We start from the raw sequence: 27850 nt of genomic DNA, 5'->3' as shown, positions 1-27850 counted from the left end.
CTATAATTTGATTTTTTAATGTTTTCAATTCACAGTATATAATAAATATAATCAATGTAGTATACATACCCATAATTTTGGAAGACATCTGCACACACAGACATATATAAATTCTAGTTTAAATTAATACAATATAAATATATTTACAATTCATCAGTGCATTTCCGGAAGCCTCAGCAAGATTTCATTGAACAAGAGGCTTCATAGAGCAAGTATCACTCAACTTTCACAGAATTAGAAATGGTAGCCTGCCCGTCAGCCCAAGGCTGGCTATTTTTTGGCAGGGCTGGCTAGAATTTGAGTGAACTTCCTACCCTGCTTTTGTACAACCATACCAGCATCAAGAGCTATTCTCACTACTTGCCAAAAGATTGAAACAAAACAAAGATACACAAAAATACTAAATTAAGAACTCCTTAATGTGAAGCATTCTCCAAGCAAACAAAAGCAGAAAATCGTATACTCTGCACAACTATAAATTAAATGCTTATAACATTTAATCTGGGTCAGACCCAAACTGACACATGAAACACTTCAAAAGGTTATCACTAACAACTGATTTGCCTTGTAACAGTCACTATCACAAAACAAAGAAAACTGAAGAAAGATATCTTTGTCAATTTGAACATGTCCAAAGGTTGACAGACTCTCACTGCTTTATAGCCCTTGTAGCTCAAAAACCAAAAAAAAAAGCCCAAATCTGATCGTATTAAGAGGACTGAAATTTTCATAAGGAACCCAAAGGAAAACTAGAAGTCCTGTTTATCACAGTAGCCCTGCCTCATTCGTTAGTATGATTTTTTTAAGTAAATCAAATGTGTCTATAAGGCACTAATGATGGCCCAGCTCACTAGATTTGCCAAATTAGGAACATGTTTATTTTTGTATGAAGACATGGTTTGCAGATTCAGTTCAGAAATCCTTCCTAGACTTGTGATACTCATGGTCTGTTGGTTCAGCTCAATCCTTCCAAGACTTACAATGACAAATTGTTCCAGCACTGTAACTCGAAAAATTTGGGGATAAAAAATCCCCATATCAGTTCTATGTAGGATACCCCAAGGAACATTCATACCAAGTTTGGTTCTAATTAGTTAAGTAGTTTCAAGAGAAGAAGAGTTTTGTATAATTAAAAATTACGATGAGGATGACAACCAACGCCAAGTAATGGCAATAGCTCATCTGGCCGTTGGCCAGGTGAGCTGAAAAGGACTACTATTACATATATTAGTATTGAATAATACATAAATATCTCCACCAATAAATATGAATAAAAGCCAACATATTGTAAAAAAAAGTTATGAAATTAAAACAAAAAAACATCAATATAGGTCAAGCACAGCAAGCTAAAACATGATGGATCATAAACAAAGAAATACATTAGCTTACATAACATTCACAGTTAACTGAGGAGCTATGCCAGCGCAGCATGATACAACTGCAACATATTGACAAGGAAAAAATTTAGACATATGTGGTCACAATAATATATTTGATCAATCATAATGTATAAATCTTAAGATAAATCTCTTCTCACTGTTCAGCCCTTTACATCACTCTCTTCTAGACAAACAAGAGACTCCCAGGAGCCTGAATCGCTCACCTGGTTGAATTTTGCCTTTCAAGGGCAATAAATTAAACAAGAAGTTGTCCAACAATTTCGACTCAAGAAAACTTTGATAGGACTTATCAAAAGGATCATTTCAGTAAATGAATGTCTAAATCTATCATTGTTTTCAAGACAATGGCTGAAAACTGTATAAAAAAAAAAAAAAAAAAAAAAAAAAAACTTGTCATTTTCCTCTGTCAAGGGCAATAACTCTTATAAGAAAGCGTATGACAAATTTTACGCCTGAAGACCTTTGTAGTCCTAAAAATAAGGATCATTTCAGTTAAAGGAAGAATTTGGCTAAACCTAACGGTTTTGGAGATATATGCAAAAAACTACTGTCTGATCCCTATGCTCTATTTTTAGTAACGGTGGCCATGTTTTTCGACCAATCAAGAAATCCCCACATCAGTTCTATGCAGGATACCCAAAGGAACATATATACCAATTTTGGTTCTAATCAGTCCAATAGTTTCAGAGGGGAAGAATTTTGTAAAATTGTTAATGACGACGACGGACGCCAAGTCACGGCAATAGCTCACATGGCCTTTGGCCAGATGAGCTAAAAAAGGCTTGAACCCTCCAAATTCTTATTTCTTAGATTTACAAGTTTATACCTCTGCATTCTTCACAACTAACATTCCAGTTCACAGGCCCCAAATGCATTTTTCAGAAATTTTTATACAGTGACTGTTGGCCTGTAGTACAGTCGACTCTCGTTGTCTCGAACTCGGATGACTCAAAATTTTGGTTAAGTCGAAATTTTGTCGAAGTCCGGAAAAAAATGCCTATTTGTCTATGTTATTTTACTTCTTTTTAGTCGAAACTGGATGAGTCGAAATTTCGGTTTTCTCGAAGTAAAAATTAAGTCCCTTCAATGAATTTCCTTGTAAAAGTCAATGGTTATCTCGAACTTATTAGGGTAAATTACATGTCAAAGTGTCAAATCATTTTACCTGTCGAGGCCCTGTGTCACCATTAATTAGTTTATTACACCTTTCGATGATGATTTTGATTTGATGACTTGTTACCTGTATTTCTATAATTAATAAAACTATGAAATATTTTATTAATGCAATTAGATTTCTTTTATTTAATGATCAAAGACCATTGTCGGCATTTGTGTTTTTGACAAGATGTCTACGCTTGGGTGTGTATAAAATAATTACCGTTATCCGAACTCAATGGGTCGTTAAAATAAGATTGTTGTTATTAAAATCTTGATGTTTTATTAATTACAGTATGACAACCCAGTGTACACAGAATATGTAACCGGATCCAGTTGTACTTATTTTGTCATTCTCGTCCATGGTTATCTCCCCTTTCTGCTGCTCGAACTTCATTGATTTCGTTAAGTCGAACTTCGGTTGAGTCGAACTTTTCTCCTGGTCCCTCCAATTTCGAGATAACGAGAGTCAACTGTACTTAATTTTACAGGCCAACCTCCATTTTGAGTTTCTTTTGTAGTTTAGTATAGATCATTGTCTGTTATTTAAGACTCTCTTATCATTTCTACAATACCCGTCAACAATTTGTTCTCCTTTAACAAACCATACAGGCTTAGGTGGGTTAAGTTCACAACTGAGACATTGTCAAATAACATATTGCCAGTTAATGTGTATACATCTTTTTCCTTCCTGGTGACTAAGATCATGACATGAAGATTTACATTTTTTATTATGTCTTTAAAAATATTGAGAGCTTCCCCAATAGAGACTCCAGTATGTGTTGCACCAGTTGCTACTTGTACCAAATACAGTGTATGTAGTTTTGTTTTTCTCCTTTTGGAAGGAGTCCTGGTATATTCACTTTCTTCTGTTTCTGTGTATAACACATAATCAATTCCTTTCAAATTATGAAATGATGGATAAACCATTAAAGAGCGTTCTTTATTCATTTCTATCTCTTTTCGCATGAAGACTGCCAACCTTGCAATATTCTTGTCATGTCTCTGATAAGCACCTCTAATAGATATTTTCTGAAGATCATTTAAACTTGGTTGGAGAAAAGTAATATCTCTGGGCATGAGAACAAGTACTCCATTACATTGATCTAACACACAATTGCTTGATGTTGGTGATACTTCACAATGACTTTCTATTGATATTTGAGGAACTATTAAAGATTTAAGCTGGTATTGCAACCAAATAAGTTCATATTCAAATTCTTTTCTTATGCCTCCAGACTGGAAGCAGGTAACTAACATTGCACTGGAGTCAATGTTGTACTTGTTATCAATGATATCTTCAATCTTAAAGCGGAAGACTTCTCTCCAATGAATGTATAATTCGGGCAACAACAAAGAAACTTTTACATACTCATCACCTTCAGCGAGACCAAGTTCAGAAAATCGGAGATCATTATCAACATCATCTTTGTTTACAACATTTACTTCAGCACGGAAGATATTCACCGCTATCATAAACAAATCATACTGATTCAGGGCAAGAATAACATTTTCAGTTGCTTTCATCTGATGCAAAAGTATTTTAGTGTGTATAGAAAATTCGCAGCACAGCTGTTTTACCATTGAATTGTTGTCAGAATCTACTACTTCATTGAACTCCAACTTAAACTTTGTTATATCATTTGCTAAACTAGTTTTGTATCTCATCAGAAAATAGTTTATGCTCTTCCCTTCTTTCATGTCTTTATCATACTTATCTCCATCATGCACAAACATATGTCTTACTCTTTGTAGCAATCGTGGTGTTAAAGGAAATTTGTCCTTACATCTATCATATAGTTCACTCACAAATTGTTTTTGATTTTCCAAGCTGTACTGAACTTTTTTCAGAGACTCAATCCAGATTTCTACAAATTCTTCCCAACTTAGCTGCCAACTCATTTCAAACAAATAATTAAACTGTCTTTTAGTAGCACTTGCTGAAAAGCCTGTTTCAATAAGAATTGTTTTAGATACTGCTGCTTCAAGTTTAATTTCTTGAACAATGCTTCTGTTAAAAATTGTAACTTGGTCGATAATTAAAATATCTGAAGACTGCAATGTTTTCATATAATCTTTCAACTTCCTCTTCTGGGAGTCTCCTCTGACAACATCCATGTCAATGTAATGGATAGGACTGTCATGACTGTTAATACAAGAAAGTACATAATAAACTGCTGTGGAGGATTTCCCAATACCCTGAATTCCAACAAAAGTGCTATTCTCTTCATCTGCTGGTTCCCTTTCAATGCTTTTTTTTAAAGTGTCACAAAAAAAGTCATGAAATTTTGTCCTAGCAAAATATCTGTTGACACCACTGTACTTCTCTATGTTAACAAAAGTTCTAAAATATGGAGATACCTTTTTGGACTTGGCTATCTCCCAAATGGTAGGATCCAATTCCTGAAAAAGAAATAATGATTGCAATGTAATAAATTAACTTATCCCTACTGAAATATTTCCCCATGCCGCCATGGGATTCAATATTTGGGAGATTTTCCAATTAGAAATATTGCCTAATTTGACAATATATTAAAGTATAGTTTCTTAACAGGGGTTAAAAATTTGTTCGGGAAGACCCGAGCCCTGGACTTTTTCATCTTTTGTACAATAAGCCTGAACAATGTTTTGTCAAGTTCCAATCGTAAGATATATAAATGCAATTTTGTTATCTGATATTCTTATATATATTTCTATGTTTGCAGGGAAGAAGACACAGTGTCAGTTGATTCCGTCTCCGGTCTGATGCATTGTTTCTGCTTTTTTAACCGTGAAATTGTAATTGAGCAACGATATTCTCCTCAAAAGTTGATATTTATCATACCAGCATGTCAAAAAATGCATCTAGTCAAGCGCACATGTGACTCAGACTTCAGAATGACTAATGACCACACTATAGGTGTAATACCACTATTTCTGGTCTCCTTTACTTTTTATGTTAAATTCAGCTTTTTAGAGGGCTCAATTTTTTTTTACATCAGTACAGATGGTGCTAAAGGGGTATCATTATGATGGTCACCCTTTACCTTAACTCTCATAAAAATATCAACATACTTTATGTGCCTTCTCAAAAAGAACTGTAAAGTTAAAGTAGACAGGTGCAGAAATCACTACTTTTGTTTTGAAATTTAGCTATATCAAGGGGCCTAGAATTTTTGTTCAGAATTGTTTTACCCTACACTGAATAAAGAAAAAAAAGTTTTTAGAGTATTACTGATTCATTCAGCTTTCAGATGACACCAAGTTTGTATACCTCTACGAAACAAGGGGAATGATAGGGTGCAATATTGGGACTACTTCGTGTCATTATGAAGTACTTTCTTGTATGTGCAGGCGACTGGTTTCCGAAATAGTGGTATTACACCTATATAGTTACATTACGGCGCACTGTTTCGCACACCAAGTTTCCCCCGTCAAATTTTGTAAAATTTAAAATTAAAAGTTGAAATTTGGTGGATATATTGTTTAAATATAGATAAGCATTTATACATAGACAGATGTAATATATGTTATGGTAAACAGGTGTAATTTAAATGAAAAATGGTATCCGGAACATTTTAGTCCCCTGCCATATTAGGTTCTCTCCTCAGAATCAGATGGCTGATTTTCAAAATACCTTATTTCGCACAAACTTTTGGGATTAAAATTGTGAGAGAATGAATTGAAAAAGGTCTTATTATTTTTACCTTTTTTCCACCTACTCCATGCATGCTTTGATCCTGAGGTAGTGTCTAAGTGCCTGATATTTTATAAAACATAGTATTGGCTGTTAGTTCTGGAAAGGCACCCCTGAGTTGTACTAAAACTCAGTAATATTTTTTTCAGTATGTTACCACGGCTACTGGATTTTATAAGAATAATCTCTACATTATTTATAAATGACTTGAACCTCAACACACCAAGGATTTCAAAAATATGCACTTTTTTATATGACAAAGCACTAGAAATTTCTGTGTTGACTGCCTCAAGACAGCTTTATTTAAAAAAAATGAGACCAAATTTTCAGAAATGCCCTAACTATATTGTACTGTCTAATCAATAGATCGATCTAGTGAATACCCATTCTAAAAATTAAGTTACAAGTATTTAAAGGTCAGGGAAAACATAGAGAAACATGGTCCAAATAATGACAACAAAATCTTTCAAAAACGAGTTTTTATTTTTTTAGATTTGCCATGCCCAACAGAATTATTTCATTGAAAAACAGCAAATCTGAGGTTCAATTTTTTAAGTCCCGGATTGGGCTTTTAAGAATTTTCAGCCCCTGCTTAATATATGAGATTTATTGGTACACTCCTTGAGACGTACACGTTTCCCATTTGAGTGTTCCTGCATCGTTTATGGTGCATTTTCACAACGTTTTACGTTCGTTTAAACACATGATAGAAAAGCTCTTTTAAACGCACAATAGAAGTGTTCACTTAAATGTATGCTCCAAGCGTGCATTTAAACGAACACTTCTATCGTGTATAAATGCACAATAGGAGCATTCGTTTAAATAAGTTCAAATAAATTTCACATCTTAAAGACACGTGGTATACTTATATTGTCTTTTTACTCCAATATCTATATATTGATGCAAGGTTTTTAATGATTTTTTCCTGTTGATTTTCCCTCTAATGAACCTTTTGTGTCATATTAAGCAATCGACATAAAGGGCTAGCTTATAAGGGTTATCTCATATACTAATTGACATAATGAAAGATAAACACTTGAATTATAATACATCTGTATTTCAGCAATTAAGGAGCTATACCAGTGCAGCATGATACAACCACAGCATATTTACAAGAAAAAACTTACACATACATGGACCCAATTATATGTTTATTCAAACCTATTGAAGTGTTCTCTGCAGAAAGAGCTTAGAAATCTTTTGAAATCTAGACTATACATAAATACCTTTTCACAAATATATTATACTCCTTGGCAAAATGGTCCAGTATCCTCTAAAATTTTATAGTTTGAGTTTAAAATTCAATATCTTTTGATGGATATATGATATTCATATGTTCAAGTGACTTTGATTTCTGGCCCTTTATTGGCTTAAAGGCCTCTTTTTAGCTCACCTGGCCATAGGCCATGTGAGCTTTTGCCATCACTTGGTGTCCATGGTCATCATCTGTCGTCATTAACAATACTTCGAACATTTTCTTCTCTGAAACTACTGAATGGATTTGGATGAAACTTATTATGATTATTTTTAGATTATCCTGCACAAAATGACTGTTTCAATTTTTGATCTGTTCAAAAACATGGCCACCATTACTAAAATTAGAACATATTTGCCAGACAAAGGGTCAAGAAACAGTAAAAAATGCCGGTCATTGACAGACAAATTTTGCAAATGACCGATAACCATTCTCCAATATTGGACATAAAAAATTTGCCAACCCTTATAAATTACTGTCTGGGTGATTTTTTAGTGTACCTGTCTCCTAATTGTTTATTGGAAATTAATTGACAGGTTGGGTCAATATTAGCCGATGTGCAGCCACCTGTGGTTGTGATTTACCTGTTACTGATTAGTTGATAAATAATCAACATTTTCTTTCAACTCAGAATTTTTTGGCTGCTTGCTGATGTGATGAGATATGATGTTTTGTTTACATGCTTGAACTTCCACATGTGGTTGAAACCAAATTTGTTCACTTGTTCAGATATTTTGTAAAAGACAGAGTATGTGATGAAATAACACAACATTTATTTTTAAATAACTACAAAAAAATTTTTTTTTTAAGCTAGTTAATTCTCGATCTGACCTTTTAAAAGAATGACACAAACGTCTGCTGAAGTTTGATAAAATGACCGAAGGGGCTGTCAAAGAGCAAGACAGCAGTTTTTTGCATATATCTCCAATACCATTAGGTTTAACCAAATTCTGACAAGGATAAAAGTGTTCAGCGTGATGAGATCTATTTGTGATGAAATTTTGGTGAAGATCTGTTGACCCATGTTAGATTTATTGCCCTTTTTTGACGTTTTCTGCTATATTTGATGTTATCACTTTCAAAAAACTTCTCCATAGAAACTACATTACAGAATTCAATGAAATTTGGCATAACAGATTTTTAGGACATCCTAAACAAAATGACAGTTTCGATTTTAGATTGGTGAAAAAATTTGGCTGCCATTAGTAAAAATAGAACATAAGGGTCAGCCAGCAGTTTTTTGCATACATGTATATCTCCAATACTGTTAGGTTTAACCAAATTCTTACATAGGGTAAAAGTGTTCACCATGATGTTGGAGTTATTGCCCTTTTTGGACCTTTTTGCAGTTTTTGATGTTGATACTTTAAAAAAATCTTCTCCTCAGAATCTTCTGTACACCATGAAAGTAGGTATTACTGTTTTTTTGGGTATCCTGCACAAAATGACCGTTTGAATTTTTGATTGATGAAAAAAACATGGCTGTTGTAACTAAAGATAGAACTTTGCAAATAGCTCAAAAACAGTTGAATTTAGCCAAATTCTGATGGAGAGTGATCTTGATCACCATCAGTAGAAGGACCTTAGCCAAAATTTTCAAAACGATTTGTTGCCTGTTTGTAGGATTTATAGCCCCAGAATCAGAGATTTTTGTTGTTGGAATGTTTACAACTCTCGGGAACCAATTGCAACAAAATTTAGCAAGAAGCTTCCAGGATTGCTTACCTCGTTAAATTTTTGTTTATCAAGGGCAATAACTCTAACAAGAATGTTCTCCAACAATTTTGACTCCCCAGACTTTAGTAAGACTTATCATAAGGATCATTTCAGCAATTGAAAGTTTCAAACTATCTGTTAGTTTTCAAGATACTGACTGAAAACTGCTAAAAATGTAATTTTTTGCATTAAAGGGCAATAACTCTTACAGGGAGTAGTCTGACAACTTATATGATGTTTTGTTTACATGCTTGAACTTCCACATGTGGTTGAAACCAAATTTGTTCACTTGTTCAGATATTTTGTAAAAGACAGAGTATGTGATGAAATAACACAACATTTATTTTTAAATAACTACAAAAAAATTTTTTTTTTAAGCTAGTTAATTCTCGATCTGACCTTTTAAAAGAATGACACAAACGTCTGCTGAAGTTTGATAAAATGACCGAAGGGGCTGTCAAAGAGCAAGACAGCAGTTTTTTGCATATATCTCCAATACCATTAGGTTTAACCAAATTCTGACAAGGATAAAAGTGTTCAGCGTGATGAGATCTATTTGTGATGAAATTTTGGTGAAGATCTGTTGACCCATGTTAGATTTATTGCCCTTTTTTGACGTTTTCTGCTATATTTGATGTTATCACTTTCAAAAAACTTCTCCATAGAAACTACATTACAGAATTCAATGAAATTTGGCATAACAGATTTTTAGGACATCCTAAACAAAATGACAGTTTCGATTTTAGATTGGTGAAAAAATTTGGCTGCCATTAGTAAAAATAGAACATAAGGGTCAGCCAGCAGTTTTTTGCATACATGTATATCTCCAATACTGTTAGGTTTAACCAAATTCTTACATAGGGTAAAAGTGTTCACCATGATGTTGGAGTTATTGCCCTTTTTGGACCTTTTTGCAGTTTTTGATGTTGATACTTTAAAAAAATCTTCTCCTCAGAATCTTCTGTACACCATGAAAGTAGGTATTACTGTTTTTTTGGGTATCCTGCACAAAATGACCGTTTGAATTTTTGATTGATGAAAAAAACATGGCTGTTGTTACTAAAGATAGAACTTTGCAAATAGCTCAAAAACAATTGAATTTAGCCAAATTCTGATGGAGAGTGATCTTGATCACCATCAGTAGAAGGACCTTTGCCAAAATTTTCAAAACGATTTGTTGCCTGTTTGTAGGATTTATAGCCCCAGAATCAGAGATTTTTGTTGTTGGAATGTTTACAACTCTCGGGAACCAATTGCAACAAAATTTAGCAAGAAGCTTCCAGGATTGCTTACCTCGTTAAATTTTTGTTTATCAAGGGCAATAACTCTAACAAGAATGTTCTCCAACAATTTTGACTCCCCAGACTTTAGTAAGACTTATCATAAGGATCATTTCAGCAATTGAAAGTTTCATACTATCTGTTAGTTTTCAAGATACTGACTGAAAACTGCTAAAAATGTAATTTTTTGCATTAAAGGGCAATAACTCTTACAGGGAGTAGTCTGACAACTTCGATACCTGGAGACTTCTGTAGGCCTTATAATAAAAATCATTTCAGCAATTGCATGTTTCATTTCATCTCTCATATTTTGAAAGATGTTGGCTGAAAATTGTGAAAAAAAAGTCATTTTTCACCTCTCAAGAGCAATAACACCTACATGGAGTCGTCTGACAACTTTGATCCCTCAGAGATTTTCGTAGACCTTCTAATTAGGATCATTTCAGCAATTGAAAGATATTGGCTAAACCTAACTGTTTTGGAGATGTATGCAAAAATCTGTTGACCGACCCCGCTGTTCTATTTTTAGAAACTGCGGCCAAGTCTTTTTAACCAATCAAAAATCCAAACGGATACCCTGAAAAACAAAAATACCAACTTTCAATGAATTCTGTACAGTAGTTTTTTAGAAGAAGATTTTTGAAATTGAAAACAGCAAAAAACGTCCAAAAAGGGCAATAACTCCAACATTTGACAACAGATTTTCACCAATATGACCATAGATAGATCTCATCATGGTGAATACTTTCCCTTTTTCAAAATTTGGTTGCAAAAGTCTGCTATCTGACCCCTATGGTCTATTTTTAGTAATGGCGGCCAGGTTTTTTAACCAATCAAAAATCCATACATCATTTTATGCAGTAATAAACCTAAGTAACAATCATCTTAAGTTTCATCCAAATCCTTACAGTAGTTTTGGAGGAGATGTTTGAAGAACTGTTCACGATGACAAATGACGACTACAGATACCAAGTGATGGCAAAAGCTCACATGGCCTACAAAATTCATTTCTTTCAGGATCTCCCCTATAATCTGATCATATAAAATTTTTCACAAGTCAAAAAAACATGAAAATGAAAGTTACCCATTATTAAAGATAAACATGATATTCTAAGTTGACAGACAGTATACAATGTAGCATTGATTTTTTAGGCAGCCATTTGAATGAAATGACTGTCATTTGGCAAAATGGTCTGTTTCTAGTAACGGCAGCCATGTTTTTTGCCAGATCAAAAATCCCCACACAAGGAACATTCATGCAAAGTTTGTTTACAATCCTATTAAGTAGTTTCCAGGGCATAATCTAGGATTCAATGAATAGGAGAAGTGACTTCTCCCTTCCAGGACTGAGTCTGGAATGGGGACAAATCATACTTCACCGCTAGAATATTTTTTCGCATTGATATGACCTTGATATCTCAAGGACATGTATTCTAACAAATAATAAACAAATAAGTTGAATATTGTAATTCAACTTTCTACACTTGGAAGTTAATAAGTAAATGTATTATAAGTAACTGTAATTGAATATAGAAAGTGATCAGATGGTCATTGAGAACTTGTTTCTTGAAGTAACATGTTCTTAAAGTCTAAGAATGGTCTGTACTTTCATGTGGTCTCTTCCTGAAAAAATATATATATATATATATATATATAAATCAACTCTGTTCTGACATAATGATGAGTACACTTGCATTATAATTGATACAAAGCACAAATCAACCTGCACAGACATGTGCATGTCCATGTATGTTTACATGTTTAGTGGGATTATTTTCAAATAATTGATAGTTATAATTTAAATTGAAAAGTGAATGACTGCATCTTGATATGGCAGTCTGTTATCCAATAAATTTCCCTGATTTTTGTTAAGAAGTGATTATTTATCAACTACCCAAAATAATATAATATGTCAAAAACTGACCATCATAATTTCCGGTTGTTTGACACTGCCATTTTGAGTTAGAATTGGATTTCATGAACTTTGATCAGCAGGACTAAAAGCTGCAAAAGCACAATAAAATCTTCCATTTTATACAAAAAAGATATTTAAGACCGATAAATGCAAATAAACCTACATGTTCTTGATAAAACACGAAAACAACTGTTCTACAAATCATCTAGTTGAGTTGGTTAATCAAATTGTCAATACATATGTAATTTTATATTGGCCCTGTTATAGGTGTCAGTCAAAAATATTGGCCTCGACAGCCTTATTGGCTCTTGGCGATGCCTCGGGACCAATATGACAGACCTCAAACCTATAACAAGGCCAATAGGAAATTACATACCTTTTAACTTATATTATAGTTAGCTTAATTACCCTTTTTTTGGCCTTATAAAAACAAATTGTCACTTCAGACGCGCATGCACTTATACACACAACTATGATCCAAGATGAACCTACCAATAATTAATTTTCTTTTAAAACCATTGAAATCACTGCAAAAGTCTCTCTATGAGTAAATAAATTAATTGTTGTCATCAAATTAAATATTTAATCAAGGAACACAAAATATACATGTACCTTACCTTTTGTGATTGTTTTCCTTTGATTTTGAACTCAATAAGTTCATGTTTCATTCAAATATGTTCTTCTGGTTTTATCCATTATCAAAGTCGCTAGATGGGGCGAAATATCCCCTGGATTGCTTGGAACTGATGACAATTAAGTGAACTTCTTCCAATTCAAGTTTTCTCTTTGTTACAAAAATTGCCGCCATTTTGGTTGTTTATTACCTGGAAGGTCTCTCTTTGGTCAAATTTCACAGCAATTTCACTTCTCTTAAAAGAACACAAGCTGGCAACTTTTCTTTATTTTCAAAAATTCTTGGCGACTAAAATCTACATTTTGCTGTCTAGATTATGCCCTGGTTTCGGAGGGAAAGATGTTTGAAAAAGTTAACGGACTACGACAGATGGACGACAGAAACATAGTGATGGCAATAGCTCACAATGCCTTTCGGCCAGGTGAGCTTAAAATAGCAAAACAAAGTTGAGAAAGGGCAATAACTCCAACATGGCTCAACAGATGAACACGATAAATTGACCACAGATAGATCTCATCATGCTGAACACTTTTACCCAATGTCAGAATTGGGCTAAACATAACGGTTCTGGAGATAAATACAAAAAAAAAACGGTCTGACCCCTACTTTCTTTTTCCAATTATAGTGGCCATGTTTTTTTTTTATGAATCAAAAATCCCCACAACTGTTCTATACAAGATACCCAAAGGAACAGTCACACCAAGTTTGGTTCCAGTTGGTCAAGCAGTGTCAGAAGAGAAGAGTATTGAAAAATTGTTAACAATGGTGAACACCATCGGCCAGGTGAGCTTAAAAGGTGGCAACAAACATCATTTGTTAATAGAAAATAACAAAAATGCATACAATGGATGCCAAAACCCTTGAAAAATTGCAAGAAGTCCTTGTTTTAACATGAAACCAAGTAATTTTCTGAAAGTCATGTTTAGGAAAAAGAAGCAGGCAATACCTTTTAGTATTTTCTAGTCGTTTAGAATTCCCCACCCTCTTACAGCTGTAAACTGTCTTGTAATTACACTATTTCTGACTGTCTTAAGGTCAATTTTGCTGCTGGCATTTACTCTTGGTCAGTAAAAAATATGGTAGGTTTATTAAAGAGTTCTCCCCATAATTTTGGAATAGCACAGTGCTTACTGTCATAGCACAGCTCTTTTCATCTTCAACCAAAATTATAGCACAGCGCCCATAGTGCATTTTAACTAAAAATAATTACTGATAGCACAGTGCTAAGAAATTAAAGCACTGTAAAGTACAGTGCTATAATGGCCTGGGGAGAACACTGTATTATCCATGTATCTCACTGACATAATGGTGCCAGTTTGCATCCCACTTCATGCACTGACAAAAAGGGTGTATTCAACTCGCTCCTACAAGTGAGAAAGCTTACCAGATGCTTCGGCATGGTCGGGTGTTTCTCTGGGTCCATACGGCTGAATTGAGAATCAGAAGTACAATGTAGCAGTTACTCTATCATAACACTGATGAAAATCAATCCGGCACCTGAAAGTACATTTGAATTTGTGAAACAAATGTTTAAATTCATTAGAAATATCATGTGCACTTACTATAATGCATTGCATGGTCACAACAACTACATCTTACAGCACAGTTAATGACTCCTATGATGTTTCTTGTGGTGCAGCTTAATACAACTGCAGAGGTTAAACAGTTCAGGCAAATATACATGTAGGAACAATATTCAATCTCTGTACAGCTATATTTTGGATTGTGAAGAAATGTTTAGCACAACATAAGCATCTGGATAGAAAGGAAAATGTTCCAAGAACTTCAAAATTTGAAACTAATTATTATACAAAAGAAATAAGTAATTTAAACATGTACAAAGTTTCAGGAAATGATTAATTTCAATAAAGGTCCCTATTTCTAAATGGTTTGGACCACACCACTAAAATCAATCAAAATATTTTGGGTATGAATCCTTTTAGTATGTCATTTTCATTGATATTCATACAGTTTGACTGAAGTTACATGCATTAGGACTTTTTCTACCTTTGATTTACTGTCGATTATCTCCCCTATTCCCAATGACAAAAGTGTCTTTTTTTCCCAAAATTCGTCAACAATTTCCCAACTGAAGCAACAATATTAAAGTTTTCATGTGATTTGTCTGTTGGTGTAGCTAGTTGAAATGGACATGTATCTAAAGACATGATTCATTTCAATGATTGTGGTGGCTAAAATCTGAATGATCTAAAAAATTTAGTCATGTCATTAAAAATTCAGCATGATCTGTTTTTGTACATATTTATAATTTGTTGATGTGTTATTTTTTATTCACAGCTCTAACTCCTATGAGTAAGAGATATCATGTAGAAACATTACTTTGTGTTTTTAGCAAGTAATAATGCTATCTTTTGTTACTTTTGATTTTAGTTATTTATGTTCTTTGTTGTGTATGTCTGTTTTCCATGTCTGGTCTTTGTCCCTGCATAACATTCTTTTGATTACCGCTATAACCTTGGTTCCCTTGATTACTTTTTTTGACACTTTTAAATGGATAATAACTATTAATCATCATAAATAAAACACTTTGAAAATTGAATTGATTGTTGCAATTTGATTCAAGTGTCGGACTTGTAAAAACAGTCTGGTGATGCTTTTAGTTTCTAACAGTTTTAATAATTGAGTGGCTTTTCCAGAAATAAAAGAAATAACAAATGTAAGTACAGGTCCCAAGATATCTACACAATGTGTACATAAGAACTGTAAAGTAGAAGGCTTTAATCAGGACTGATAATATAGTCAGTAATAATTATAAGTTACAGTATTATGTTCGAACGAGGACAAGAGAGCGACCTCAGTCAGTTGTTTTTGACCCCTAAAATGCTTCAAGTTATCTCTTATGTCTGAGACAGTTTTTATTCAAAGTACATTTCAAATACAACCTACAAATATCATTATTTTCATGATAAGTTGCATTAAACTATTTCAAACTCTCACTGATGCTGATCGATGTTTACTCCCATATAAATATAATTCCTTGACAAACTGCACACCAATATAGTAGTCTATTTTTAGAAATTTTCATGAACACATTGTTTAAATGTCTCTGATGTGTTTCTGGTAATCAAATGGACTTCAATTAATTAAAACTCAATACAGGACAGATACGAGTATGTATAAACTGAAATGTCTTTTTTTTATGATTTTAATGTTTTATTTGATAATCGTTAATACCACATTAAAGCAGAGGACGCTTACCCTACCGGTGCACCTGGTCCATGCTCCCAGTTTTTAGTGGAGTCTGAGTGGCTCATTTACTTTTGTTACTATGTATGTATGATTTTAGTTACTTTATCTTCTTTGTGATGTATGACTGTTTTCCATGTCTGGTCTTTGCCCTGGATTACATTCTTTTGATTACCGCTATAACCTTGGTTCCCTTGATTACTCTTCCAATAGTCTCACCCCATGCAGGTTCGGGTGTCATCAAATAGGCCTTCAGCAGCGCTAAGCTTGTTATAAAAGGCGACTAAATAGTGCTTAGAACCCTAGCCGGGGGCTAAGGCCCTCTGCTCATAGAGTAAGTGGGTTGTGTGCCCCAGGTGGTGGAATGGGGTACCCATGTCATGTTACATGCTGGAGTTGTCAGGCTATAATAAGGAAACCCTGACTGCAAACCATAGTGGTGCACCGAGTTGGGAAATATGCCATGTTCATCGCATGTTAAAGAACCCTGCTGTAGTATTCGATGGGAGTAGGAACCTTTGCGCTCCGCCACAGGAGGTTAAATTGCCTGACCCTACCAATCCCTCTCTTTTTCTAGTGGTAAAAAGATTTGTCGACCCTATTATCCTTGTGCCCTATCCTTTTTTTCATTTCATCATCATCATCATTTCATGTTCATTTTATCATCCATTGTATGTTCATCGCCTGAATATAGCTGAAAAATTTCTGCTCGGGCGTTAAACCCCAATAATCAATCAATCAACTAATAGTCTCAACTGCTGTGTTATAATAGCAACAGCTTTGATTAAAGCTGAACAAATCAAATATTGATTATCATTGTTGGCAAAATCAATAAGATTAAAAAAGCTAAATGATTTCTGTATTTTTTTTTTAAATGAAAACTTTTCATTTAATAAAATATAGGAAGTATCAATAGTTCAATGCAATTTGATAAAGATCAATGTGATCGGAGTGGGAGGAAGACAATCTTAATTTATACAACAATGTTTTAACAATCTCAGCAATAGTCTGACAGAGAAAAAGCAGTTCAATTTGCCTAACTTTTATGAAAATGCCATGGATGGAATCCCAAAAGTTCTAAAGAATTGTTTAATGAAACAATTCAATCGAAAACGATGTTTTAACGTCTAAGTTCTTCTTGTTAAATTATGAAGAACTTGTTAAATGCACATGGTTTAATGGCATCAACAAAATGACCACACCTACCAAGGTTTTAATTTCTCTAGAGGTGTGGACAAGCCTACGTAAGGGAGAACTTGGTATAATTGAAATAGACAATAGACTGAAAAAATTGTTGATTTCTATGTTGTAGCTAGTGCTATTAGCAAGCACCGCAAAGCGGTGTGAGCGCTACTGTTATTACGTGTACTGTTTAAATTTCCCTTAAGGTTCCCCAATATACTAACGAAAGAAAAGTCACAGTCCCAGAATAGTGTTATATCTAGGATTAGAAAAGGGCATGGTAATTTTTTTTTTTCAAAAGTCACTTTTTGTCGCGATGTTTGATTTTTAGGGCACATTGATTTGTTTAAAACTTGTTATACAAATTAAAAAATCAAAGACACATCTGAATTAAAACATTTTTATTAGAACTAAAACTTAATTTCAAAAAGTCACATACTTGCCAACTTTTGAAAATAACAATGGGGGTGTTTACATTACATAGGACATGTGAATCAACATTTTCGGGACATATTTTGCAAACTGCATGGGTTTTACTGTAGTAATGTACCAATGAGACAATCACTAGCATTAAAGGGCCTTTTACAGTTGAACAAATTTTACATGCACTATAGTCTATAATATATTATAAGTTTGTTTTTGTGTTTGATTCCTCCAACCCATTTAAAATTCCTGTTTATTTTTCGAATTCCCAAAAAATGCGCATTAAACAAAAAAATGAAAATATCCGATGACAATATGAAAGAGTAACATAAAATGCGTGGTATAATGTTATAAAACTACCCTGTGGCTCTGGTATTAGCGTCGGTTTGGTTTTTGTTTGTTTGTTTGTTGGGGTTTAACGTCCGAGCAGCAACATTTCAGCTATATTCAGACGATGAACATGAAATTGATGATGAAATGAACATGAAATGATGAAATGAAAAAAGGGATGGGACACAAGGAGAATGGGGTCAACAAATTTTGATTGTCACTGGAAATAGGGAGAGGTGGGTAGGGTCAGGCAATTTAGCCTCCTGTGGTGGACCCCTATGGTTCCTACTCCGGGAGAATACCACAGTAGGGTTCTTTAACGTGCGAGGAACGTGGCATCTTTCCCAACATGGTGCACCACTATGGTTTGCGGTCAGGTTTTCCGTATTATAGCCTGACAGTGACAACCCCAGCATGTAATACGCCAGGGGTACCCCATTTCACCACCTGGGGCACACATCCCAATTGCTCTGTGGGCAGAGCGGTCTAGCCCCCGGCTAGGGTTCTGAGCACTATTTAGTCGCCTTTTACGCCAAGCTAAGCGCTGCTGCAGGCCTATTCTTTTAACACCCGGACCTGCACGGGGCGCGTCGGTTTGGAACTGTTAGTGTAACGTTCATAGTAAATGTGAAGTGCGTTTTCTATGCAAGTTCATTTCAACAGGAAAACCCAGACTGGCAAATAACCACTTTACCCAGGACAATTCTGTGAAGCTTCGTGTCTGCTGCTTACAAATTTCTGATTTTTGACGATCACTGTGGAGCTGGTGTTATATGGCGCGTGCAAACTAGTACTTGTAAAATCCGAAACGAAATCAAAGCGAAACGAAACGAAATTAAGGCTAGAAACCACTAATTCCACTTCCCATAGGCTTCAATGCTGATTTCACAATATTCAATGGCTTCTCTGGATTAGTTAGGTCTCAGTATCGTATTAATTTTCCCATAGACTTCTTTAGTGAAGTGCATATTTTTTAGGATTTAAAAAAATATACATGTTAACTGATTCAATAAAACATTCACTTATGTAGCATTTCTAAGGACATCTAAAAAAAGTTTGGCATCTTATAGTGCGATATTTGCTCAATTTAATATGTCATTGTTACTATCTATTGACAAACATTTGTTTGTAGAGAGGCAAAAAAAAAATGCACTATCTTTTTATAGCCTCCATGTTTTGAAGTACACCCGCTCATGCAGGGATACCAATGCGATACTGGAACCTATTACTAATAAACATTTCAATATAATCATAAAAGTGGTTTTATTTCTTCAACAGTATTCATGTTCATACTGAAAATCCAGAAAATCACTGCCCTGCTACAAACATGAGTTTTTTCTATTCAAATTTTTATACAGTATGCTTCCGATAGGATGAACATAAATGATTTTGGGCAGGGGAGTGGACTGCTATTCCAAGTAGCATGGCCATGTGAATGGTATAGTCCGCATTAGATGTGATGAGCATGCCTATTTTAAGAAGGAATGCTCCATGTGAAGTAGTTTGGTTATACTAAGAATACATGCACTTGAATGCCAGTCTCCTCAACAAACCTGGCTGTCTTCTGTAGGTCATCCGCATGTCCATACAGTTTCTCTGTAATGGGTTGGGTTTGGTTTATCCCATATCATCTCTCTCTGTGCCTGGTGTAACTTGCACGTCTGCAGAAAGTGTTCTGTATTCTGCTATGCTTCTAAACAGGGACACATAGGTGATGGTATGACATTTAAAACTCTGTACAGATGTTGGTTGAGCCTGTTGTGTCCTATCCTGAGCCTGAAGATTGTAGTTTAGTTCAGATCGTTTTATTTGATGGTAGCTATCTTGCTTCTGAGGGGTTTTGTGCAAAGACTTGATGATGGTCTTCATCTCTGTGTAGCAGACAGGATTTTCATCTTGCTGTTGTTGAGCGCCTTCTTTTGCTAGCTTATCTGCTTTTTCATTTCCGATTATTCCGCAATGTGAAGATATTTACTGTATGGCAGTTTTAAGGTTCACTGGCGCCTTAAAAGCAGATAACCTCGGGTAGCTGGGGCTCGTAAACCTTGGAGGTTAGCCCATCTAGGAGCAGGAAAACTCTGATCTAAAACCACCGCTGCCTTGCGGCTAAACCCTTCGACAGGGAAAGGCTTCAGAAAACAACCTCGAGAAAAATCCAGAACCAGGAATCTGTAACTTTCTTCCTGTACTTCCAGGATCAGAAGTTTTGTTCAAAAGCTAAGGGTGAGGTAACCTCGACAGAAGATGTAGAATACTGAAGACGGGGGTGTTGGACGATACAGCGCCCTCGAACAGACCACAACACCACGCACAAACAGCCAAAATGACACTTGAAACCATAAAATGTGATGACCATGTATTTTTTGGTAGGTATGTGCTATTCGAAGTAGTATGGCAATTTTAAGAGTACCGTCCTAATATGTTGTGATGGGCGTGTTTGTCTTTAGTTTAAAAGTACTAATTTAAGTAGCATGGCTATGTTAAGAATATGTTATGAATCAGATCAGTATGTATGCTTTGGGTAGAAAAGTACTATTTCAAGTAGTATGGCCATATCAGGAGAAGAGTTCAAATAAGATATGGTGAGCCTGATTGATTTTCAGTAAAGACATGTTATTTAGAGTGGTGTGATCAAAAGTGCATCATAAGCTGTGATGAACAAGTACAATTTATTTCTGGTTTTAAAGAGCTATTCCACGTAGTCTAGATATGTTAAAATTAGTTACAAATCAAACGTAATGAGCATGTATAATTAGGTAGGAAAGTGCTACTTCAATGGTTACGGCCTTATTAATAGAAAAGTCGTCATCACATGTGGTAGGCATGCATTTCTTTTGGATAGGTAAATCCGGTTTCAAAATGTATGCCCAAGTAAAGAGTGCATTCCGAATCAAATGTGATGAGATTGATTTTGTGTATGAAAGTAATTTTTGTATTTTTTTAAGTAAAGTATGGCACTTTAAAGAGTATAGTCACTTTAGGCTGGATCATATTAAATGGACATATATGTTTCGCTTAGGAAAGAGCTATTTCAACTAGCATGGCCATGTTTACATTACAGCAGAATCAAATGTGATCAGCAAGAATGTTTTGGGTAGGAAATTGATATTTCACATAGTGTGTCTTTTTAGAACATACAGACTGCATCAGATGAGCTTGTTTGATTTGGGTAGGATAGATCTATCTCTCATAGTGTGGCTTTGTTATAATAATAGTACGAAACAGATGTTATAAGCACAAGTGGTGTGGGACGGAAAGTGCCGTTTCAAGCAGTATGGGCATGTTAAAATTTTTTTACAGATGATTTTGTATACATATGGTCAATTTATCGGGTAACTGTAGGAAAAAAACTTGCAGGCGCCACTATATGCTGAACTACCTCCGAGTTCTGTTTATAGTTAACTTGCATTCTAAACATCTGACTGAAATAAATCCATATTTTTTAAATTTAATTCCAAAAGAAATTTTCCGTCGAATTGAAAGCCCCTGTAAACATGAATTAACCATGTCCGTATTCTATAATGTCGAATACTTGTTTTGTTTTGCTTTTTTGCAGTTTTTTTTTTTGTTTTTTTTTGTAAGTCATAAAATAAAAGATTGCAATCTGCGAGATGCGTTTGCAGATTATGGGAGTTGCTAGTCGACGCAGTGCGAAGATAAAAGAAATAAACCCCCGCTTGCTACCACACCAATCAAACCCTATCGCGACAAGATGTTTATTAAAATCTCATTGTCAGGTCGAACGTATTACGTTTCGCATATAAATGATTTTTTATCTTTAAAACCATTAATAAAAGCTTCTATTAAAGTTTTTGATCATACCATCAAACCAATTCTCCTATATGGTGCTGAGATATGGGGATATTTTAACCCATACAAAACTAGACTTAAAAAGGAAGTTTTACCACTCGATGATATATACCGAAGACTTATATGTGAAAAACTTCATGTAAAATTTTCAAAATTTATTTTGAGTGTTCATAAAAGGTCAACAAATTTAGCAGTATTGTCAGAACTAGGTCGCTTTCCACTTCACTTTGATATTATCAAATCATTGATAAAATATTGATATGGACTAGAAAATTTACAGTCGGACTTTCCATTGCTTCAACAGGCCTATGCAGAATCCAAAAATGTGTTTAGACAAAATAAACCCTCATGGTATGGATCAATAAAATACATTATGAACATTGTTCAGGATATAAAAGATAGTATAGCAAACATGACTCAATGCTCATTTGAACGAATCTCTAAACTGATCCTTTCTCAGCACTATAGAGAGACATGGGTAAGAAATTTGAGAAAGAACAATGAAGGCAAACTTAATGTATATGCTAAAATTAAAAACAATTTTGGGCTAAAGAAATACTTATCTCAAGTAAATTTTTAGCAAAGGAGAAAAATTACAAAGCTGCGCATCTCATCTCATAGACTAGAGATAGAAACAGGGCGTTATCATGGCATTCCTAGACAAAATAGATTATGTCGCAGATGCGCCTCAGGAGAAGTAGACGATGAAGTACATTTTCTTTTTTCATGCTCATGAAATAAAACAGAGAGAGATATAATATATGAGTTAATAATATCTACATGTCCACATTTTATTAACCTCAGTGATGAAAACAAATTGATATGGATCTTAAATTGTGAAAACTCTATTATTTTATCTGGTTTAAGTGATCTTGTTATATCAAGTGGGCAACGTGAGCTTTACCATACATGTATCGTCTGTGCGAGACTCAGTTGTAAAAATGATAAAGGACATTAAAAAGGGGGGTCCACCCGGATGAAATTTTTACCTCTCAAGTGCAATATTTTTTATTTATAATTAAGCAGCAAGCAAAATCACAATTTCTATTTGAAAAATGTTAATTAATAGGGGAATTTTTTTTCAATTAATGCGTAACTTGAACAATTTTTTTCGTCAAAATTCCAACACAATCCCGCTCTTTCCCTCGCTCTCAAAATGGTCAATAACTTTATAGGACTTTGCAATACTTAACATTTTCATCTATCAACATCAATATCAGTTTTGGCCTGTCAGATCAAGTACCGGAAATATTACAGTTCTCCACGGATGGGATGGTGGGAATATTTTACAGATATCATGTGACGTAAACAAAATTCAGACGACAGCTGCAAATTCAAAACAAGAAAATGATTACCTATCCTAAGGTGAAAGGAAGGTGAAACCTTTAAACGCTCCTGAAGAAACATTATTTCAAAGAACCTTTCTGGCTTTTTTATAAATTAATTTTGTCAGCACTGATATACTTTTCTTAATATGAGCAATTTTGCAAATTCTGGGTTCGACAAATAATGCAGTATATTTCATTCTGTATAATTCATCATTTCATGTCTGAAACCTCTTCTTCATATACCTCCAACTATTCCTATTATATTGAAGACTATCACTTACAAATTTCTCAGAAATCAACTAAATTTTATAGCATGCAGAACAAACTAACAAAAATGAAAAAAAAGTGCTTTAAAAAAAGCAGCATTTTTTAAATTTACCATAATCAGTCAATCAATGCATAGAGCAAAACTTGAGATGTATTTAAAAGTAAAAAAGAGGACAAAAAAAAAACAAAAAAAAAAAAAAAACTTGACAACCATGCAGCATTGCTTACCTTAAAAGTGCTGTTTATGCTTTTGATGATCCAGTTACATGCTTGACATTGGCTGTTAATGGCAGACCTTAGGGCATGCATGGAGGCAGGGATTGAATTTAAAAAAAAAATGTCTATTTTTTTTGTTTTGTTTTGTTTGTCTGAGTTGAACTTATATATGTGTAGAATTCCACACACAAATATTAACATTTCTAATATGTGTACTAAAATTAAATAGCAAGTCTATACTCTTAAATTTCATCGCCCCTGGAATGGTATATGTTGTTATAGCTCAGGCATATATTTATTTAATTTTTTAAAAATTTATAATATACAAAAAAAAAAATGGTTAGAAACTGGTATGTTTCAAACCACAAAAAAAAAAAACATATTTATTTAAAGAAATGAAAAACTGTAACTTTTCAATTATTTTTATTCAACTCCTGCTTCAAACTCATAGGTAATTATGTTTTTATTAAATTGTGTTTTTAGAAATATAATATTGTTCATTGTAATCAAAGATGTTCAGAGACTGGTATGTCTCACACCAATGACATAAATATTGGTTTTATTTCTTACTTGTAGTATCAAATAATGAAATACATTTAAGTACAAAAATGTCCACGAATTCAATATCTAAAAATATAGAACTGGACTGACTTTTAATTTATTTGTATAATGGTACATTGCACATCACTGTCTTCTTTGTTGGTGTCATCTGAAACCTCTTTAATTTCATGCACTGTACATAATTAAATATTTGTTGGTTTATAAAATTTTAGTTCTGAACTACAAAAGGAAGATTGACAACTGGTTATGACAATTATATTCTATAGAATTTAACAATGAATATATGGAAGTTGATGTACACCATATCTCTTTCCAATCATACCACCAGATGCCACACCCCAAAAAGTTTGGGATTAATTTTGAAGGTTGTGAATGAAATAATTAAGGAATTACATGCTTAAAAAGGGTTACTCTGATTCTGGTGAAATTCTTATCCTGTATAAAAATTCTTATCTCAATAAAATTCAACGCTGTGTCAAGTTTGAATGGTAAATCTTAACTAGCTCCGTTTGTTTTAGGTTAAACATCTGTAATAGCATAAAGTTACCCCCCCCCACCCCCACCCCCACCCCCTTTGCAAGCCTTTTTTTTTTGTTTTATGTAACATTATTGTTTACATATCTAAATCAAAATTGTTCCACCAAGTACCAATTAAATTATTAAAAAATAATGCTTTTTCTAGTTCCAATTTATGAAATTTATATTAAATTTGAGATAATATACTATTTTAGTACAGTTTAAAAGTTTTCAAACAATGCTGTGAGTTCCAATTTTTGGGCATTCACAGTTATCAAATTTGACAAGACTAAAGTGTTACTAAATGAAATTTCTTAATTTTGTAGTTTGATTAAACCAATGTTGTGTGTAATCTGTCTAATTTCGCATGATTAATTCAAGAAGAAAGTGAACCAGTGTGGTACACATGCTATTATACCAGATATCTGATAAATAATCATCTGGATGTACACCATTGTACATGAAGTCATAACAAAATTTGGTGGACTTTCTTTTTTTGTTATTTTTCATGTGCGTTTTATGTTTAATGATAGGTTTATGCCAGCAAATATTTTTCATACCTCTCTTAGAATTCAACTCACAAATTTGGTCATTTAGGGCTGTAACATCCTGTTCAAGACTTTTTTGGGCCTCTGCAATATCCTCATCACTAAACCAGCTCTTAGTAAGTCGAAACCATCCAGTATGAACATAAAATTTGTTCTTGTTAAAATCTCTGTACTATGAGATTGAAGCAGGAGGAATGGTAGAAAAAATGACAGGAATTTGTCTCTCAAATAGATCTTTTAGCATAGCAGTATACTCTGATATAATGCTGTCAAAATTACTGCTTTCTCTGAAGTAAGATAACTCAGCCCCAAATTCATGTTTTATTTTGGTTGTAAGGTCACATAAACCAGCACAAAAAATAACAAATATTCGATCTCCTTTATCTAGAGAAATGGAATTAATTTCCATTCTTATATCCTCATAAATCTGGGATATAAGACCCCCATACCTGATTTTAATGCAAGTCCTGAAGTTTTTAAGAAAGGGTTTATGTAGGAATATGTAGTGTAATAATTTAGCCCCCCTAGAGGTGCATCCAAATATAAAGTAACTGGTCAAATAATTATGAACATATACATAATTTGCAAAAGCAGATGTTTTAGATTTGGTTGTTTTAGCCAGTGTGCAAAGTTAATTTTTTATTGCTATCCAAACCCCCTGAGAGGGTACAAAACTACAAAGATAAAAATATAATCATAAGAACTGTGAAATTACAATCTTAGAATAAGAAATAATAAGACCAAATAATTGTTACAATTTGACAATACACTACTATAAAATTAATTTCTTCTGACTTGATTATATGTGTGAATAATTGGGAATGTGAAAATAAAATAGATTTGGTATGTTTTAGAATAAATGCTATAGATTTGGTTAATCTAAGCAAGAGATTGGTACATCTTTCATATGTGTAAATAATTGGTAATGTGAAAATGATATACATGTAGATTTAGTGTGTTTTAGTAAGAGATTGGTATACCTCCCACTAAAAACAGATATTTCAATTATACAATGAGTGTTTAATACATATGATGATATAACTTCAAGTGGCTTTACATGATAACCCAATTCTACATTCAAAGGGTCAAAATAAAGGAATTACTGTACCGAGTCATTCAGTAAAAAAATCATGTTGGTAAGAGATACATTTGTGGGACCATAATACCTCCTATCAGTGATGAATATACAAATACATGTTGGTAAAAAATGGTAAATCTCTTACTAGTGGTAAATGAAGAAAAATACATTGGTAAGAGAGTGATATATCTCTTTTAAGTCATGAATATGTAAAACATGTGGGTATGAGATCGGTATATCTCTAACCTATGGTTTAGTATGTATAAAATAATAGAAATTTATGTGCCATGTTCTTAATGATTAAGTTAATAATAACTTAAGGTTACAAATAATGTATCTCCAACAATTGGTGAATATAAATAACTTTTAATGTGTCAGAATGGTACACCCCTAGCAGTTGTTAATATAGGAAACCATGTTGGTAAGAGATTGGTATATCTCCTACCAGTTGTGGATATAGGAAACTATTTTGATAAGAGATTGGTATATCTCCTACCAGTTGTGGATATAGGAAAATATGTTGGTAAGAAATTGATATACTCCTACCAGTTGGGGATATAAGAAACTTTGTTGGTATGAGATTGGCATATCTCCTACCAGTTGTGGATATAGGAAACACCAGTTGTGGATATAGGAAACACTAGTTGTGGATATAGGAAACTATGTTGGTAAGAGATTGGTATACTCCTACCAGTTGTGGATTTAAGAAACTATGTTGGTATGAGATTGGCATATCTCTTACCAGTTGTGGATATAGGACTTGACTTTTTATGAGCAACTCGGCGGGTGTTTCTAGAAAAGCAGAGGACGCTTACCCTACCGGTGCACCTGGTCCATGCTCCCAGTTTTTAGTGGAGTCCGAGTTCCTCATTTACTTTTGTTACTTTGTATGATGATCTTAGTTACTTTATGTTCTTTGTTGTGTATGTCTGTTTTCCATGTCTGGTCTTTGTCCCTGGATTACATTCTTTTGATTACCGCTATAACCTTGGTTCCCTTAATTACTCTTGCAATCTCCTTTGTACGAGCTGTAACTGTTGGAGTATTGACTGTGTGACAAATCCTATCCTGGTTTACAAGTACAGTTGAATGCCAGGCAAAATCAGGCTCACAATTACATGTATCATCTCCTGCTGACTTTGCTCTAGAAAGGGCAACAAATAATGCACCTGTATTCCTGGATTCAAATGACATTGAACCAGGATTTATGATAATATAATTAAAAGATTCCCCCTTCCCTATGGTCATGCCTTGGCATTTATGAATTGTAGTTGTCGACCCAAGTTTTAATGGAATCTGTTTTCTTACACAACAGTTACAAGGACATTCAATTTTTCTCTCAATAGGGAAAAT

The 27850-nt window shown here is 33.9% G+C and overlaps 1 protein-coding gene across 4 annotated transcripts; it reads right to left on the bottom strand.

Moving 5' to 3' along the window:
- Position 1: 1 nt before the first annotated feature.
- LOC148603215 (uncharacterized) lies at positions 2-18971 on the bottom strand. Of its 4 annotated transcripts, none has more exons than XR_015916421.1 (4): positions 18868-18964; positions 14416-14528; positions 12407-12486; positions 11988-12105 (listed from the first exon to the last, which is right to left on the bottom strand). XR_015916421.1 is itself a non-coding variant. In XM_088552001.1 (3 exons), the coding sequence occupies exons 2-3, from the start codon at positions 14452-14454 to the stop codon at positions 3102-3104; spliced, it is 1896 nt and encodes a 631-aa protein (XP_088408127.1). In that variant the 5' UTR covers positions 14455-14528; positions 18868-18971; the 3' UTR covers positions 2-3101. The 4 variants fall into 4 exon arrangements, 2 of the variants coding, with proteins under 2 accessions (XP_088408127.1, XP_088408128.1); XR_015916422.1 differs by having other exon boundaries at positions 18906-18927; XM_088552001.1 differs by lacking the exons at positions 11988-12105; positions 12407-12486 and adding an exon at positions 2-4958 and having other exon boundaries at positions 18868-18971.
- Positions 18972-27850: the final 8879 nt, after the last annotated feature.

The sequence above is a fragment of the Perna viridis genome, chromosome 11, assembly GCF_037379345.1.
Source record: "Perna viridis isolate PV_CMFRI_1.1 ecotype Kerala chromosome 11, ASM3737934v1, whole genome shotgun sequence".
NCBI classification, from domain to species: Eukaryota; Metazoa; Mollusca; class Bivalvia; order Mytilida; family Mytilidae; genus Perna; species Perna viridis.
This window is presented reverse-complemented; position numbering and strand designations above follow the sequence as displayed.

What these genes read in the sequence shown, in the direction of transcription:
- LOC148603215 (XM_088552001.1), bottom strand. Translation starts at nt 14,454, where the DNA reads ATGGACCCAGAGAAACACCCGACCATGCCGAAGCATCTG. An exon ending in CGACCATGCCGAAGCATCTG is followed by an intron (nt 4,959 to 14,415) that starts GTAAGCTTTCTC and finishes TTTCTTTTTCAG; the next exon opens with GAATTGGATCCTACCATTTG.